This window comes from Garra rufa, chromosome 3 (genome assembly GCF_049309525.1).
Source record: "Garra rufa chromosome 3, GarRuf1.0, whole genome shotgun sequence".
NCBI classification, from domain to species: domain Eukaryota; kingdom Metazoa; phylum Chordata; class Actinopteri; order Cypriniformes; family Cyprinidae; genus Garra; species Garra rufa.
In genome coordinates this window covers 35,247,431-35,267,225 of record NC_133363.1, presented here as the reverse complement: position 1 = coordinate 35,267,225, position 19,795 = coordinate 35,247,431, and the positions used below count along the sequence as shown (strand labels likewise).

Genomic DNA, 19,795 nt, shown 5'->3' with positions numbered 1-19,795 from the left:
CTCTCCATCGTAGCACAGCGAACACCATTTCGTTATCGTCTCACTCACAGTTCTGGAATCATCTGAATATAATCTACTTACATGAAAGGCGTAATCCTAAAGCAGTCAGCACTGATCTGAAGTCAGCTCAGGAGCAACAAGGCTAATGTGTAGCTAAGTGTCTGACTGAAAAGGCTTACGGTATATAATCAATTAAATATGGTGGATCTAATAACATCTGAATGTCTTACAAGATTTGCATGATTCAATAGGTGTGATGTGAGACATCTCTTATCCTGGTCACCGACATCTGCAGGACCATAACAGAAATACAAATATAAACAAAACATTAGTAGATGAGCATTTTAATACTAATCGCTGTCTACACACAAACAAACATTAACACGGTATGTCTGTTATCATTTTATTCCATTTAAATCACATAGAGAACTGTGTTTCCCAGAATGCAGATCAACGCAATATCACTTTCTTTCCTTTAAAAGAAAAACATATTAATAACATGGTTTAAAAAAAAACTAACAAACAGAAAAACAAACAAAGAAAGGACCAAAAATAGTCACTTTTTAATGTTAAGTACATAATCAATCAAAAGAGCTGCTGCTGCTGTAATTTTTCTTCAGGTGCAGAATGAGCACTAAAATTACGTTTTTACTGTAGGAGGCCAGTGAGCTGAGCTCTAAAGCAGAGGTTACACTGTTTACCAAAGCTGCGAGTTGTGCTCTGACTTGATTCAAGAGACACCTCCAGACATTCATTTTCAGGATAAAGTGGTTTGCCAAAAGAAGCAGAGAGAGCCTCTCCATATTAATGCAGAACATAATGCATTAAGCCTGTGAATAAAAAAAAAACAACAACTCACAAACATTCACTTAGAAACATTCATCCAAACATCTGCCTTCCCTATGCACTACTGTAGCACTGTGTGCACCAGACCACTGGACAAAGTTTTAACACTAAAACCCATCATGAAGATATACATAAGGTACACTTCAGCATATTAGACACTGTGATTGGTTATTTTTTTATGAACACGCTGAAGTCAAAGTGTGGTGAAAATTCTGAAAATCAAAAGGCAGGATTTGAGGTTCAACAGATAAGCTTTCTGAAAACATACACACATACACCTCAGAAATGTTTTCTGAGAGAGCAGGAAGCATAGGAAGCAGAGTGCTACATAAGAAATAAAAGCGAAGGATGCAACTCGGTTGTTGTCAGGTGCCTGCTTAACTTTCAATAGGCTTTGAAAATCTACAGTAGCTGACAGAACTGGGATAGAGTCTCTCTCACATACACACACCTGTCAGACTTCACCGCTTCCCTGTTGAGGCTCTGAGTGTGACGTTTATCACATCGTGTTGAGAAGCACTTTACTGTAAACAGGGAAGGGAAGACCCTTTTTAAGAAGCCGTCGTTCTTTTCATTTGGGGCAAAGTCTGATAATTGAGGTGCTTCCTTGGTAACAGTGAGTGCAAATGAGACTGACTTGACCACATAGAAGAGAGTTGATGATGAGGATGCAAATGGACGTCAGATCTTAAAGGGATAGTTCACCCAAAAAAATTTAAATTCTCTCATTAATTACTCACCCTCATGATGTTCCAAACCCGTAAGACCTTCATTCCTCTTCGGAAACACAAATTAAGATAATTTGGATTAAATCCGAGAGGCCCAGAAAGGTAATAAGGACATCGTTAAAGGAAAAGTTTATTTCAAGAACAAAAATTTACAAATACAAATACTCATCCCCTTGTCATCCAAGATGTTCATGTTTTTCTTTCTTCAGTCATAAAGAAATTGTTTTTTGAGGAAAACATTTCTGGATTTTTCTCAATATAGTGGACTTCTATGGAGTTTGAACTTACAAAATGCAGTTTAAATGCGACTTCAAACAAACCAAAATGCGGTTGTAAACGATCCCAGCTGAAGAAGAAGGGTCTTATCTAGCGAAACAATCGTTTAAAAAAAAAAAATACAATTTATATACTTTTTAACCTCAAATGCTTGTCTTGCCGGAACTCTGTTTTTCCCGTTCAAAACAGTTAGGGTATGTTGAAAAACTCCCGTCCTATTTTCTAAGAACTGTCTTGAACCGGAAAAAACAGAGTTCAGGCAGAACAAGACAAGACGAGTGTTTGAGGTTAAAAAGTATATAAATTGCTTCAATAGATAAGATCCTTGTTCCTCGGCTGGGATCGTTTACAACTGCATTTAAACTGCTTTATAGAAGTTCAATCTCGGGGCACCATAAAAGTCCACTATATGAAGAAAAATCCTGAAATGTTTTCCTCAAAAATCAATTTCTTTACGACTGAAGAAAGAAAGACATGAACATCTTGGATGACAACAGGGTGACTACATTATCTGTAAATTTTTGTTCTGGAAGTGAACTTTTCCTTTAAATTAGTCCGTGTGACATCAGTGGTTCAACCGTAATTTCACGAAGCTACGAGAATACTTTTTGTGCGCAAAGAAAACAAAAATAACAATGTTATTTGACCCGGAAGAGAAAAAAATAGTTGAAGTCATTATTTTTGTTTTCTTTGCGCACAAAAAGTATTCTCATAGCATCATAAAATTAAGGTTAAACCACTGATATCACATGGAATATTTAAACAATGTCCTTACTACCTTTCTGGGTCTTAAACGTATCAGTTGCATAGCTGTATATGCAAGGTCAGAAAGCTCTCAGATTTCATAAAAAATATCTTAATTTGTGTTTCGAAGATAAACGAAGGTTTTACGGGTTTGGAAGGACATGAGGGTGAGTAATTAATGATGTAATTTTAATTTTTGGGCGAACCTTCCCTTTAATGTGACAGAACGAACTATTCAAAATATAAATTTGTATACAACTCTGTCTTCTTCATCTTCATTCCAAAGGCCTAAAAAAACAGGGTATGTTCTTTTCAACTCTTAATAAAAATCCTGAACTAAAATGCACCAGTCATTATCTAAAAATAGTCCTTTATTCAACACCAATGACTCTTGGTTCTAAATTAACTAACAGTAACATAACCAAGTGGTTGAGAATGTGACTAGGTTTTGTAACATTATGGACTCCTAGACTGCCCGAGGAAATTTTAAGTTTCTGCTCAAAGCAACAGCTTCCAATGATACATTTGAAAGAGAATGTAGATGAACAAAGCGTTTAGTTTTTGTCCTTTCAATGAACGCTAATGGAGAGAAGAGAGAGGAACACATGGGTCGAGTGCAAATATTTCTGGAAGTTTCGGTCGTGTGGTCAATGATGAATCCCCTCCAAACCCGCCCCTTTCACCGCCCATACTCATCTCCGTGGTAACTACTATCGCTGTTGCTGTAGTTACTGTTATTCACTGGAGAAAGAGAGGGTGACGATGAGAGTAAAGATGAAGGGAGGTGTGCAAAGTCTTGGAGCTCCTCCCCCTCCAACTCATTGTCTGTTTCCATGGAAGCAAAAGGTTCATTTGTGTCTAGAGCAGATGAGAAAAGAGGTGAAAACTCCTGTGAAAGGAGTCTTTCCTGTTCTATGAGGGGCGCTAGGTCTATGGCTCTAGAGGTGCCCTGAGCTGTGTTGGAATGAAGCCCCAGCGTGCTGGAGAGGACGCGGGAGTACGAACCTGCAGCTCCAGCCAAAGACTCACTAGAGGAGGGCCCAGGGGTGGGGCTCAAACTAGTATGGCTTTGTGTGTCCGCTCCTGTCTGGGAGCCACGATGAATTCGGTGGCTGACGATGATGTTGTTGCCAAAGCTGCCCATGGAAGCCATTGTGGTGCTCTGCTCACGCTGGACAACCGCTGTCATCCCTCCCTCAGCCATTAGCCTTCGGATATGAGAAACATACTCAGCCTGACCTGAGAGAGAGGGGAAAAACCATTGAGTTGTTCAAGAAATACCAGAGTACAGGGTAAACAGTCCAACTTGCTATTTGGGATCAATAAACTTTAGTAGGAAGTTTCCTGCTACCAAAGATAGGTTCACAAATAACCTGCCTGATTTATCTCAACTGCTCTGTGTACCCATAAATACACATGAACTAGACAAAATGACTAGTAACATGGGCACTATCTTCTCTAATACATTAGAAGCTGTTGCCCCCGTCAAGCTAAAAAAGGTTAGAGAAAAACGTACTGTGCCATGGTACAACAGTAATACCCATTCTCTCAAAAAAGAAACTCGTAATCTTGAGCGTAAATGGAGAAAAACTAACTTGGAAGTTTTTAGAACTGCATGGAAAAACAGTATGTCCAGCTATAGACAGGCTTTAAAAGCTGCTAGAGCCGAGTACATCCACCAACTAATAGAAAAAAAAAAATATATATATTTTTTTTGTGCTAATTTTATTTAGCACAGTGGCTAGATTAACAAATAACCAAACGCCACCTGACCTAAATATTCCTGCACAGTTTAATAGTAATGACTTTATGAATTTCTTTACTGATAAAATAGACAACATCAGAAATACAATAACAAATATAGATACTACAGCAACTGATACTTCAGCATTAATCAGTTCAACCAAAGAAAAACTGCAGTGCTTCACAACTATAGAACAGGAAGAATTAAATAAACTTATCACCACATCTAAACCAACAACATGCCTATTAGATCCTGTACCCACTAAATTGTACCAGTGATTTGTATCGTGAAAAGCGCTATACAAATAAACTTGAATTGAATAGAATTGAATTGAACAAAGCAATAAGGCTGGTTGGCCTTTAGGAGAAAAAGTGGAATTGAGAGCTTATAAATTAAAGCACCACAATTGGCTCTAAATTATTCATCAACTGTTTCTGCAAACTCAATTCTTTGATCCTCATCTAGTGTTTAGGCACTTTGGATCAAGTACAGTTAGAGTGAATATGAGAGTGTGTTTCAGATGTTTGCATCAGCATCAACAACCCTTTCAAGCTCTGGATTTCTTCACTTTTTAATTCACGTACTGATAGTTAAATTTTTTCATTCGTTTTCTGAATTGTAAATGAATGGTGCGCTCCACAAGTGACTTGTGCTGTGCTATACATAATCTAAAGGGGCTTTAACACTGGACACCTTTGCTAAGGTCTGAATTCGAATGATTCTATTGAACTTTTTTACGTCATCATAAACATGGACAGCACATGACAAAAAGCACAAAAAAGATGTATATATTACCTAAGAAGTTAAAGTAAATGGGCTACGTTAGAAAACTGCATGCTTTCAAGGACGCACATTTAATACATGGACGGAAGATAGTTGCACATCGGAGGAGACGCGCAGCGCCACGTTTAGAACAATTCACAGGTGGGCTAATGCACCCAATTCAAGACAGCAGTCCAAAAGAGTTAATACAAAAGTTCACTTCAGGAATTAACAAAGTTGCATTAATGAGTTTGAAGTACGGTGTTTGACAAAACAGAGCAAATGGTAAGATGTGATTTTATGGTAAACTATGTTAAGTGGCACTCTGTGGTGCAGCAGGATTTGGAATATAATAAATAATAAAATAAATTGATCCGTGATTAAGAGTTGTGTTGGTTCACAAAATCAAAATTGTGTAATTATTGTCAATTAAATATACTAACAATAAAAAAACTCTTTTATGAATTATAAATATGTTGGCTACCATAAGCTATAAATAAAGACTTTAGGTCAGTGTTTTTCAACCACTGTGCCGCGGTACACTAGTGTGCCGTGAGAGATCGTCAGGTGTGCCGTGGGAAATGATTAAATTTTACCTAATTGGTCTAAAACATTTTTTGAAAACTAATAAGTTATTGTCTGTGAATAATATGCCATTGTCAAGCTTCTCAACCCTGACTGCTATAAAAACTAAAAACAGAGAGAGACTAAGAGCTGTTGAGGAAGAGCTTCATGTGTGTCTTTCTTCAATTCCTGCCAGGATATCAGCTCTGTGTTCATCCAAACAGGCCCAGGTTTCACACTGAGTAGGTAGAAATATGAAAGATCAAAAAAGACTGTTTTCATTGTGTTTATTTGATTCCTATTCAAGACACTTTGATAAGAATGACTGTATATTGTTAATTGCACTTTTTTTTTGAAAGCAGAAGCAATATGAAAGATCATAAAATACTTTTTTCTTTGTGTTTATTTGATTCCTGTTCAAGACACTTCGATAAGAACGGCTGTATATTGTTAATATAGGCTACAGAGTTTCATTTTTTTACAGTTTCGATTGTTAATGTGCCTTGTGATTTTTTTCAATTAAAAATGTACCTTGGCTCAAAAAAGGTTAAAAAACACTGCTTTAGGTGACTATAAGTGCAAAAATGATAGGGTGGTTGGGTGCACTTCAGTTTATGTCTCTACCAATGTCAAAAGCAAACATATGACCTTGTAACAGATTGCAATTAACCAAAAATTCAGACAACTGTTAGCATGACAATATTTACAATCAATACTTTGTTGACCAATTACCAAGCAATGCTTAATTTTGTTTAGTTTGTGGTGTAAAAAGGTTGCCCTTGCAATTAAAGAAAAAACAATTAAACAAAACATGGTCAGGTCAAAGTGTCTGAATAATGATTGGTCCTAAATTTTGATCAATTTTACTTGTAGTCCACTGTATCTGGGGTAAGAATCTGAGGTTATAATATGTCACAGTTTACTTTATATTGCTGTCCCCACTTATATAAATGAACTATAGTGTCCTGCACCCACTAGTAAAAAAAATTATATCTGGTGTCTGAATAATTTTTGGTTTGACGGTATATATTTGCCACTATTATGCATAGCAAGATGAACAACATTTGTATCTATGTGCGTTGCATGAAGGTGGCTTTCTGCTGTTCACAAACAGTCTCTTGAGGAGACAGCTGATTGCAAACCATTCATTTGTCACTCTAATTGCACTCATGCTGCACAATTATACTGCACACTGACTCTCTAAAGACACTAATGACACTGTCAGTGGCTAAAACGAATGCATGCTTACTTTCTAAACAAATGTGGACCCAAATTAGAGTCATTTCAATTTCAAGCAACTCAGATCACTTCCTACAGGTAATCTCGGGTTCTGTACCATGGTGCGCTCCCAAGTCCATGACAGCTTCCACATGAACAATTTTTCTTGCAAACCTAGCTCTGGTCCAAAATAAACTGCCATTGCGGACGTCCATTAGCAATGTTACCTACCAAGGTGAACATAGTTGTTCTACTTCTCTCTTTTAAATGTCTTTCCTTTATCATAGAAAATCATCCCTAACTAATCATAGTCCTTACCAAAAATCTAACCTAACCATAAACCAATGCTACAGTCAGAGGGTAATTATACTGTACGCTAATGAGAATGTTGCTGTTTAAGAAATAGTTCACCCAAAAAAGAAAATGTGATGTTTATTTGCTTACCCCCAGAGCAGCCAAGATGTAGGTGACTTTGTTTCTTCAGTAGAACACAAACAAAGATTTTTAACTCAAACTGTTGCAGTCTGTCAGTCATATAATGGCAGTCAAAGGGACCCACAGCTTTGAGAGCCAAAAAAAACATACACAGACAAAACCAAAGTAAACCCTGTGGCTCGTGACGATACATTGAGGTCTTAACACACAAAACAATTGATCTGTGCAAAAAAACTGAACAGTATTTATATCATTTTTTACCTCTGATCCACAACAATGTCCAACTGTCCTGAGCGCGTTCACAGCCGGCGTGCGATGAAGAGCAAGCAACCATAACTTCATAAGGCTCAATAGTTAGGAGGCGGTGGATCAGAGGTAAAAAATTATATAAATACTGTTCAGTTTCTTGCACAGACTGATTGTTTTGTGTGTTAAGACCTCTATGTATCAACACGAGCCGCAGGGTTTCATTTGGTTTTGTCTATGTATGTTTTTTTGACTCTCAAACCATGGTTCCCATTGACTGCCATTATATGACTGACAGACTGCAACAGCTTGAGTTAAAAATCTTTGTTTGTGTTCCGCTGAGGAAACAAAGTCACCTACATCAAGGATTGCCCTGGGGGTAAGCAGATAAACATCAAATTTTCATTTTTGGGTGAACTTATCCCTTTAAGTTTATAACATGTCGCTTAAAACCTAACCGTGACTTCTGACTGGTTGATAACAGTTCCATGACCAAAATCAATATCACATAGGTGCTTTCTGTTCATTATTGTGATGTATTGGTTGGTTACCTGTGCTGTCTGTACTGGGTTCAGTGAGATCTGACCCTTCATCTTCCTGAGGTCGACTGTGGGGGGGCGTCTCTGGTACCACCTCAGACCCAGAATCCTCTGGGAGAATCTCTAAATCCAGAGTGTCTGCAGCTGATAAAGAAAGATAATTTCAGCATTTCATCATTTGTTTCTAAAACACCCTAGTTGCTTTTTCTGATTTTCAACATAAAAAAAGCAATTGTGATAAAGAAAAACAAACAAAAGGTTGATAAAATTGCACAGTTTAGTGGCAAAATGATAAAGCAAAAAGAAACACTGTTTGAGCATGTGAGTAAATAATATTCATCATTTTTGTATTCATATTTTTGTGGAGAATGGTATTGTTATGACTCAACTAATATTGGATTGCTTTCTTCAAACTCTGAATGCTTGCATATGTTGCATTATATTTTTGTATTTGTACTGGGTCTTCATTCTCACTCTGCGGCAGAATGAAGTGCCACTACAATATTTTACACTCCTTTTATTATTACAGCTTTTTGTAGTGCTTGCTTATGTTTAACATTTACATTTTCCCATGAAACTGAAAATCCATAAACAATCCAAATGTAGTTATCAGATGAACAAGTCATAAAATAGACAACTAGAGGCACAGAACAAAACACCATCAGTCATGAATAATGGAGAGGAATTATCCTTATCTCAGTATGGGGGTATTATCCCAGTATTTTCTTATACCTGGAGCACAACAGCTACATTAACTGTAGGAAATAAAGTGAAAGAGCAGTAATGCCATGTGTGCTTATCTGTTAAACACAGATTCCATGTTAAGAATCGATAAAAAATAATTTCATAATTCGTAATTCAGTGCATTAATGCGGTTACACTAATGGACTTGCTGTGACGAATACCTTCCGCTGTTTAAGCTCATTTTGGCTTGCAGGCTGAACTTCCTGTTTTAAAGAGTTTTAATGTGATTGAATAGTCTCTCTTTTACCTAACTAGACTCATGGTTAAGGTCACTAATTTACAATATGAATGCTCATTGTGCTTCCTGTAAAATGCCTCTAATTGTGCTCAGCATGCTCATGCTTGCCTCATGTGAGTTCATCCTTTTCTGGACAACAGCTCTCCAACAATACAGAACCTGCACATCACCTCTGCCATCTGGACCCAACACAACCCAATTCTCTTGGATCACTAGTGACTAAGGCCAGTGGGAGACCACTAATGCCAGTTGGTCGCTGTTTGCCATCACCACACGGCTTTAACACATGCTGAGCACAAAATGCAAAACAAAAGGAGGACACAGCATTTCCTTTATGAAAGTGTATTTGATCTGAACATGGTGGTCTGTTTGCTAATACAGTGGTTTTCAAACTAGGAGTCTGCCAGTGTTGGGGAGTAAATAGTTGTGTGTAAAGTAATTACGTAATTTAATTAAAAAATAAATTTAACTGTAATTAATGTGTAATTAATTTCAGTTACTTATGAAAATGTTAACAATTGCAAAGGCGTTACATCTAGATAGATTCCCACACATACAGATTTGATCCAAAATTGCACTGACTGCTCTAAAACATGAGACCATAATGTTTCAGGAGTTCAGGAGAGAATGTTTAGGACACAGAATAGGACACACGTTTATTTGATAACTGTTTTATTTCCTATTTGGGTTTGTGTATATGCTTTATTTTTAAAATTAAAAGTTTTTTCGGTCACACTTTATATTAGGTGGCCTTAACTATTATGTACTTACATCAAAAAATAAGTACAATGTACTCAATGTGGTCATGTTGCATTGCAAAACGCTTTTGCTTCTATTAAGGTGGGATGTGGGTAAGGTTAGGGACAGGTTTGGCGGTATGGGTAGGTTTAAGGGTGGGTTAGAGTGTAAGGGATGGGTCAACAGTGGTAATTACAGAAATTAATTACAAATGTAATTACATATAGGTTTTTAACAAAAGATAATTACAATGTAAAAACATGTATGTACACAATAACTACATTGTACCAAATGATTAATTTAAATGTAAGTACATAGTAGTTAAGGCCACCTAATGTAAAGTGGGACCGCTTTTCCAATGGATTGTTAGATGCCAGTGTTTGCTGTCTTAGCTATGCAAATATTTGATTTCAAAAAGATTATCATAGTTATTATACTATGTCTTATGATTTTTAATGTATTTAACCACAGAACAATTTCAAAGTAAAAACGTGATAAAGTCTGATTTTCTGGTGGTTTTGTTTCAAAATTCAATTATTATAATTTTAACTCAAGTGATGAAGGATTTTAAAAGTTATCAGTGTTGAGTACCAGGTTAACCCTGCCTGCTTAAAATGTAAAAAAAAAAAAAAAAAAAAACATTTAGAAATGTAAATTTATAAACGTAACCAAAAAGTAATCAGTTACATCACTTTAATATAGTAATTGAAATAGTTACACTACTTATTATATTTTAAATAGGGTAAATTGTAATCTGTAAATTGTAATCCAAAGTAACCTTCCTAACACTGGAGGCTGCAAAGGAGCTAGTGAGACAATGTCAGAGGAAAACAGTGTAAAAAAAAAAAGGAAAATAAATAAGTTAGCATTTAGTTTATCAAATTTTAAATGTTTGCTGTTTTAATCTACATTACTGTTCAGAAGTCAGATTGTTTTTTTAAGAAATAATACTTTTATTCAGCAATGATACATTCATTTGAATAAAAGTTACAGTAAAAGCATGTTACAAAAGATTTCTGTTAAATAAATGTTGTTCTTTAAAACTTTTATATGACCAAAAAATTAAGGTTCCGCGAAAACAGCGCAACTGTTATTCAATAATGATAATAACAAGAGATGTTTTTACAGTAAATATACTGAAATTACATTAAAAAAGAAAACAGTTCTTTTGAACTGCAATAAAATTCCTGTTTAAAGTGTATTTTTTATTTAAATATAAAGAGACTTTTTTTTAAAAACATAAAAAAAATACCTAACCAATATAGAAACAACAATATTTTCAGATACACTAAGAAAATAAGTATAAAAACACACACCAGTGTACAGAATTACGCATTTCATTTTGTTTTAGGGTTGAAGCAAATCAAAAAACTTAATGAAAAAGATACTGGTAATTTTCTGCCATTATCTTTTTTTGCTGTTTTTTTTTTAAACATATTAATAATCATTTTATTTCTCACAGGCTGTTTGTGGACAGTAGCTTGTTCTTGTTTGCAGAAGAACAATTCTTCTTTAAAAACCAAAGAACACTGAGATCTGGCCCAACCATTTACAATGACGTCATTCAGGGGGATCTGTCATAGCCCTGAATGCAGCTCTGTGACTGAGCCAATGGTACCCAGTGTGCAGCACTATTATCATATCAGCATTTTTGTTCATACAGAGCTAATGACATGCCAATATCAGTCCACATGTGAGACAATTAAATGGCTCTGTGCGGAGCATCTCCTCATGGGGTTTGTGCTGACTGAACAATGAAAAAGTAATCTCTCTGCAATGACTGCACCCACAGGCTTCTGTAAGGAATACATTTTGCTGTGGTGCAAAGACTGTCTTTGAGCTATATATTAATTATTTATCTAACACATAACATCTGTTATACCTCCAAAATAGTGAGTGTCTAGGGGTGTCTGTGGGTGTGTGTTGAATGAGTAAAAGGTAGAAAGAAAGAAAGAATCATCTCTGTTCTTTAAGAACTAATTCGTACAGCTTTCCTGTTGGCCGGTTTGCTACACGAACACCACTTATACTGCACAATCCTCTCACAAACAAGCTTTCAGTATCAGACAAACAGCCCATCAATGTCAGAATGGAAATGTGAGGATTTACTCTTCTGAGACCACAGTGCTTCACATGAATGTTTTGACAGACTGTACAGTAAATCCCCTTAAAGGTGCATGAGTCACTGGATATCAACAACACTAGCTATTCAAACACAGGGAAATGAGCTGTTTTCTATAGTAAACACACACGTATAGAGATATGCATGCATATTAAAAAGGTGAAAGGACAATGAGAGAAAGAAGGGAGGAGGAGAGATTATGAAAGCTCCCCTGACCTTTGGCTGGTATTCTGCCTATGACAGCTCAAGCTTATTCCTCTGTAAAGGAGAATTGAGGTGTCTAAGCATCATGAAGTCAGATAATGAGGCTGGCCATCTAATCTCTGACCACTGAAGTATGATAAGGCATTTGAGTGTAAGAAAGTTTTTAATGCCAAATCACACCTCCCAACCCCCCCCCCCCCCCCCCCCAAAAAAAAAATCACAATGACTTCACATATAAAAAAACTGAACAGGAAATTGGTAATGCCTTCCATACACTGCACAACTCCATCAGATTGCTGTTCTTTTCACACTACAAAACTGTCTGTGGTCACCAACGTCAGTTCCAGTCAAAACACATTTCACACTTACAGGACTTAGAAAGCAGACAGGCCTAGATATTTCACCTGCTAAATATCTTTCAGGCATCAGCGCTTCTTTCACATTGTCTTTCAGAATTCAAATATAGCAGTAGTCCCTTACGTGATTTAACTTTGATTTCAGGCTTTTGTCAGGTATTTCCATTAACTGTTGGAAAATCAGGGCTAACAATCACATGTGGTATAAGACTAAATCCTCCCATTTCAATGATCAAAAGGACCTAAACCCAAAATAAGCCACCATAATGCATCAGAAATTAAAGATTTTTCTGCTCTTTCTGCTCACCAAGACTGCAATTATTTGATCCAAAGTACAGCAAAAATAGTAAAATTCTGAAATATTTTAACTATTTAAAATTACTGTTATCTATTTGAATATATTTCAAAATGTAATTTATTCCTGTGATTTCAAAGCTGAATTTTTAGCATTATTACTCCAGTTACATGATCCTTCAGAAATATCTCTACTATTCTGATTTGCTGCTCAAAACACATTTATTATTATTATTATTATTATTAATATGTTGAAAACAGAGTAGATTTTTTTCAGGTTTCTTTGATGAATAGAAAGTTCAGAAGAACAGCATTTATCTGAAATAGAAATCTTTTGTAACATTAGAAATGTCTTTATCATCACTTTTGATCAATTTAAAGCATCCTTGCTAAATAAAAGTATTAATTTCTATAATTTCTTTCCCCAAAAAATAAAAAATAAAAATACTGGCACCAAGCTTTTGAAGGGTATAGTGTATAATAAAAAAAAAAGCCATTTTATTCAGATAAATGCTGATATTTGGACCTTTCTATTCATCAAAGAATCGCAAAGAAATGTAACATGTTTTAAATATTAAAAATCAGCATATTAGAATGATTTCTGAAGGATCATGTGAGAAGACTGGAGTAATGATGCTGAAAATTTAGCTTTGATCACAGGAATAAATTACATTTTAAAATATATTCAAATAGAAAGCAGTTCATTTAAATAGTAAAAATATTTCACAATATTACTGCCTTTTCTGTATTTTGGATCAAATAAATGCAGGCTCAGTGAGCAGAAGAGACTTCTTTAAAAAACATTAAAACTTTTGACTGGTAGTGTAGGTTTGCAAACCTAAACACTCAGGTCATGTTTTGCACAACACAACCCAAGCTGATAACACATTAGCTTTAATGCAAAATACAATTTATAAGTGCATTCAATAAGTGTTTGTTTGTTTCACCATTCTTAATGTCAAAGTGGTATTGGTCTTTATGCTTACATCGCTATAAACATTAATATCGACATGTTTATTGGAAGTTTGTTTGTCCTTTGTCTTTTTATAAATATTTTTTCCAGCAGAAACTGCCAGTTTGCAGAGGCGAAAAAAGTGCTCTATTTTTACACACTAATTTTGTACTTAATATACTAAAAATGATTCTTTAGTACTTCTTAAGATAATCTGAAGAACATCTAAGTGTACTCAAACTGTGCTATTTTGAGACACCATGAATATGAAGTAAAATGTATTTAGTTACCACTTGTAGTATACTTGAACCCACTACTGTATGAAAGATGGGTTCAAGTGTACAAGTTACAAGTGGTAACTAAATACATTTTATAATACAGAAATAGTATGTTAAAAGCACATTTTATTTCATATTCATGGTGTCCCAAAATAGTACATTTGAGTACACTTAGATGTCCTTAAGATTATTTTAAGAAGTACTAAAGAATAATTTTGACTATATTAAGTACTAAATTAGTGTGTGAAAATAGAGCACTTTAAGTCAATTATGGAAGTGTACTTATTTTTCAACTGGGTGGACATTTTATTTGCCCACTCTTACTTAATTCTATTTAAATTGGTTTACCAGTTTTATTTAAAAGAGCTATTCAGTTTTGTGTAAAACGTTTTATTAAAAACATAACATTTAAGTGCACATTTTATGAAACATGCAACATTAGAATGGTAGAAGTAAAATAATGTAACAGATATACTAATAATAATAACAACAGAAAATAAAATGTATTATAATGAATAGGCTCTAAGTAGGTCCATAAGAGATCCATATGTACATTACAGTACACTACAGTTTAAGGTCAGTTGTAATACTATATTTCAAAATATTAGTAAATTCTAAAATATACTAAAATATGTAAGTTATTTTAAAATGCAATGCTATTTGGTGAGCATAAGAGTTTCAAAAACATAAAAAAAATCTTACCGACCCCAAAACTTTTGAAAGGTAAGTGTAGGACAACATTTCCATATCATTAGTAATTGGCTCTCATATCGCTTATTTTCACTCTGCTTGCCACTATACCTTTTTATGAACCATGTACTTATGACACCAAAGATATCAACAGCTTTAGCCTCTCAGAACAAAAGGACAGGTGCAGAAAGCAGTTCAGGTGAAGCATAATCTATCATTAGTCAGTAAACTCAGTCTACTCATGAAAATGAAGAGAGAAGAGAAGGACTGAGATCACATCTCTATAAAGCAAAGAAATATTCCCAGAACATGAACTAAAATTTTGGGTCTGCCTAGGCTCTTCATTTCGCCATCTAAAGCTTAAGTGAGGATGTTCATTCCAAAAAGCATATTTCGAACAAAGACTTGAAATGATGAACAACCTTACATTGAATTCAGCGTTCAAAAGACAGAGATTGAGGAGAGAGTGAGGGACGAATTGAGAGAGAGAGAGAACGTCTGTGCATCTCTTTTGTGTTTCTTAGAATAACTAGAGTAAACATAACATGTGCTTTCCTCATATTCATTACATAAAATGCACAGAGAGGATGCTAATGCTAACCCTAAACTTATTCACTGACTGCAGTTTAAAACGATACCGCACTTAACCCTCGCCCACAGATCTCACTGCAGGGAGTGTGCACTGTTTGTGTGGGAAGATGGCTTTCCTTGAGGTGAGACACTCAGATGTGAACTTCTCTACCCTAAAACTTTGAGTCATCAAGTTCTTGGCACCTGTAGTACCTCAGAGACACAAACACACAGGTGCTGCAGGCGAAGACGCAGCACATCTGACCTCAATCAAACGCCACAAAACAAAACACGCACAGCCATGAAACCTGTTGCTATGTATAATGGACAGGTAATCAAATGCAAATCAATTTAATTGAAAAGAAAAGTGCATGTATATAAGCTACCAGGCCATCAGATCACTGTCCATTCACTGATATTCAGTCTGATATTCTACAAAATACTGAAAAGCCTTTTACAATCTTGCAAGCTCTAACCTAGTCTAAAATAACGTCCAGGAGTAAAGAGCACACAGGTTCATTTTAATCAGTTCGCAAAGAAGCCAAATCTCGTTTACAAGGAACAAGCTGACACAGTACCGCTTTTGAGGATGAAATAATGACTGGTTTTGCCAAAGTTTGCCAGGTTATTGACTTCAAATCTTTGAAAGATACTTTTGAGAACAAGTTAAAAAGCAGAACTGTATTTTCTTCTATTTCGGTCAAACGCGTAGATACACAAGACTAAACAAAGGACGTACACTCTTCAATAGTCTGAAAGGAGAGCTTTTGAAAAAGTCTTAGAGATTCATTTCTTCAGAGGTCAAAGCTTTCCAAGATTTGATAAAACTACCAAACATCACACAGCTTCAGGCTGTGCTTGTACTCTGGGACTTCACAGTCTCCTTCCTGTTCCACCACTATATTTCTATTCATCCACTGTTTTAAAAACTCTGCCTAAATATCACTACATTTAGCAGGGTTCAGCTTTAAAATTGAACATCTGTTTCTATTCTTGCCCTCAATTTTCCATAGAAATACATTCATTTGACTCTTCCTAAAGCTAGAGCCAATCAATTTAGAGGACGCTTTAGGCAGTACTGGCTAGGGCGGCATGTGCTCAGTGTACTGATAGCTCATCCCTATCCCTCCTCTTCCGTCCCGCTTTTAATCCCTTTATCCAACTGAATTAACATAGTTCCCACTACTACAACTTTCCAGCTACAGCTAATAAACTTAAAAACTGCTAACCTGTAATTCTATAAGTTAAAGCGAAATGCCAACTTTATGATGTCTTGAGAAAAACATAAGCCTTAAAAAAATCTCTCTCTCTCTCTGTGTTTGTTATCGGCACTCTACCAATTTCTTTTTCTGACAGAGCTTTAAAAATACACAGTGTTGAAACTTGTGAACTACAGTAACACTCAGCATTAAACTGAATTGGCATGGACTGACAGAGAGACTGATAAGAAAAAAGGAGACAAACCAGAAGGTCTGAAACTTGCTATTGTACATTTGAAACCATACACAGCCCCCACACAATATGTTTTTGACAGTGTCATCTGGCAGGCGTCACTGGTATATTCAGTCACCAACACTACTTTCTGCTGAATTTATTGTTTGTCTCTAGAGCTCTCTGTAACTTTATTGCAATACTGTATTGTATATAATATAGTGCTGTCAATTGTTTAAAATATTAACTAATCGCACATTTAAAAAAATAATAATAATAATCGCAATTAATCGTGAGCAATCCCACCTAACATTACATTTTTTAAATCTACTTTTATATTGCAATAATTTCACATTCAATTTCCAAATTAATGTAGAAACCACAGACAGTATGCATTTTAATATTTGTTAAATATTTTTTTATGACTGAATGAGAGTATCACTGATACCAATATTACTGATGTCTCTAGGAAATAGTTATTTTTTCCTAATATTTAATCATTGACTATAGCCATTAAACATTACAGTATAATTGAGAGCTATCAATTTAACATTTATTAGACTTTAAAAAATAACAACTTCTAATTTAAGTAAGAGATAATCCATCCAGCCGGCTGTTATCACAGAATAAATCCAGACAGACTTATCAGCATCCTGACACGAAGCGGAGGGCTGTTGTATAAGACTGAAGGGCTTTATTTTGCAACAACAACTGGCTGGGTGTACATTATCCTGCTTATTACGCAGCTACATGCCACAAAACTAAATAATTAGACATGAAATATTGATTTGAGTTAAAATATCTGAATGCAAAGCTTCTGTGAAGAAAGCAATTGCAAGCAAGTTCAAACTTATGTAGATTCACTACATAAATAATGATGGCAATAAAAGACACCGATTTAAGATGAAACTGTTTTAAAATCTTACCAGTTTGTTAGTTATCTAATAAGTCAACTTAAAACAATCTTCACATAAACACATTATTTATTTGTGGCCTTCAGCAAGTAGGAAATATACAGAAACTGAATAAAGCTATCAAATACTAAATAAAATATTTAATTAAAGCTTCAAAAGTTATTGATTTTCTCTTTTTTTATTTGTTCTTTGATTAACAGCAGCTGGGTTATTAGCTTATTTGGCTGCTATTACTTTAAGAGCTGCTTCTAAACTTGACGGATCTGAAACGCATGCTTGCAGTTACATTCAGGCTTTAATATGAAATGTAATTGAAGCGTGCATGCTATGAGCACAGTATAATGGCTGACAGGACAGGAAAATTCATTTTTTGTCTGACATATAGCCTGACAACATCTCACCTGACTGCAGTTCACTGTTGTTCTACTGAAGCTCCGTCATCACCTGTACCTTTCCTACGCTTGATTGACTAGAACCTGGTGCTAAAGTGAAGTTGCAGCAGGCACCTGAAAAGTCTCCCATTTGATGTGCTCGTAAAGACATTCTGCGACATAAACGCACTTCTCGTCAAGAAAAAAGAGACAGACAGACAGCAGCAGTTGTAAGTGGGGTGGCCAACCCTAGCCCCACATTGTTAAACTGAAAAAATTAATAGTCTGTGTTAATATGCTAATTTTGACAGCACTATTAGTGTTATTAGTGTTTGACAACACTAATGACTCTAATAACATTTTCTCATCTTAAGTATTTCAAAGCCAGTGAACCTTATGTAAGCTGTGCAACTGACAAATAAATAAAGCTTGACTGGAAACTTCAGACAGATGGTCAGATTTACATTTACAATCTATAGCTATGGAAAAAGGGTTAATTATTAATAATGTGGTGCTAAATATTGCACACACTGTGATCTGACTCTTCTGAAGCTGAGCTCCCACCAGGCATTATATCAGACATATCATTCCAGCAGCGGCTCCGTCTGCTTACCATGTTTATAAATAAAACTGCACATTTAAACAGCCCCACAGTCTAAAAATACTAATGTCAGCTGGGTTAAATCTGTCACTTTGCTTATTTCTGCGATTTATATCTGGGACCTCAAAATAGTTAAGCTTCATCGAGACATGCTTATTCATCTGTTTGCCGTGGCGTGCTGCTAAAAGCGACACATGAAGAGTAAGAGTAATAAGAGCAGAGAGCTAAAGTGGGCTGATGGGTAATGGAGGCTGGCTGAGGAGAGAATATGGCTGGTACCAGGAAAGAGAGATGCAATGTAGCATTTTCTGGGATGAATTCTCTCTCTGAAGCTACAGTAACCACCATTAAACATGAGAGCAATACTACACACACATTAACTTAAGAGATTCAGCTGGTGGGTGCACAGTGGAGTGGCCTCTCCTGTCCCCTGTAATTACCATTAGCATAAAAAGACAAAATGCGGCACCCAATCTTCTCTCTTCACCTCTCAGGCTTTTCGCCACAGAATGACAAATAATACAAAGGCAACTGGGAGCTATGTTTATATGAAGCCTAATACTCCATAAATTGAAGTGATACCTCAATAAAAAATCATTATGCAAACACCTCAACTGAGGACTGAGCACAATCCGAAAGAATACGCCTAAATAATCAGTTCAGTAGAAGAATAATTGACATGTAAATCAGACAACTTGTACAGTTGGATTTAAAAACGTGGACTGATATTTGCACTAGAGTAATAAAACATGATTGAAGCTGTAAAGCATTGGTGTAGCAGTGTTATTTTATAGGGCTGGGTAAAACCTATAGATTCTTCAGTTTTAATCGATGCTCATTTTCATGAAACAATCTTGATTCTTAAATCACAAGAATCGATTAGTCTAGCCTGTTTTCAGTTAATGAAATCCAATAAATCACAATAAGCTTTGTGCTTTGTTACTTCTGATATAAAACAAAGTCTTAAATTTTTAACTGTGCTCATTTTATTACAGTATTCAAAAAAAATTGCATTTTGGTGCTGTTTGATGTGGAGTGACAGATCGCTGTAGCTCATGTAATCGCTCTATCAGTGTTTCAACCATGCAAAGACGTCAATATTTAACATCTTGTATTTAACGTCACATTTACCTCAGAAAAATACATATTCGGTTACCATAAACTCCTTAGTCAGCTAAAAAAATTAACCC

At 35.5% G+C, this 19,795-nt stretch overlaps 1 protein-coding gene across 1 annotated transcript in view; it reads right to left on the bottom strand.

The window, feature by feature from the left end:
- Positions 1–400: 400 nt before the first annotated feature.
- Positions 401–19,795, bottom strand: part of ambra1a (autophagy/beclin-1 regulator 1a) — a 109,463-nt gene continuing 90,068 nt past the window's right edge. Inside the window, exons 18-19 of the mRNA XM_073836008.1 lie at positions 8,115–8,246; positions 401–3,833 (exon numbers count right to left, since the gene is read on the bottom strand). Of these exons, the coding sequence (XP_073692109.1) occupies positions 3,274–3,833; positions 8,115–8,246 (692 nt within the window). The 3' untranslated portion in view covers positions 401–3,273. The remainder of the gene's footprint in view (positions 3,834–8,114; positions 8,247–19,795) is intronic.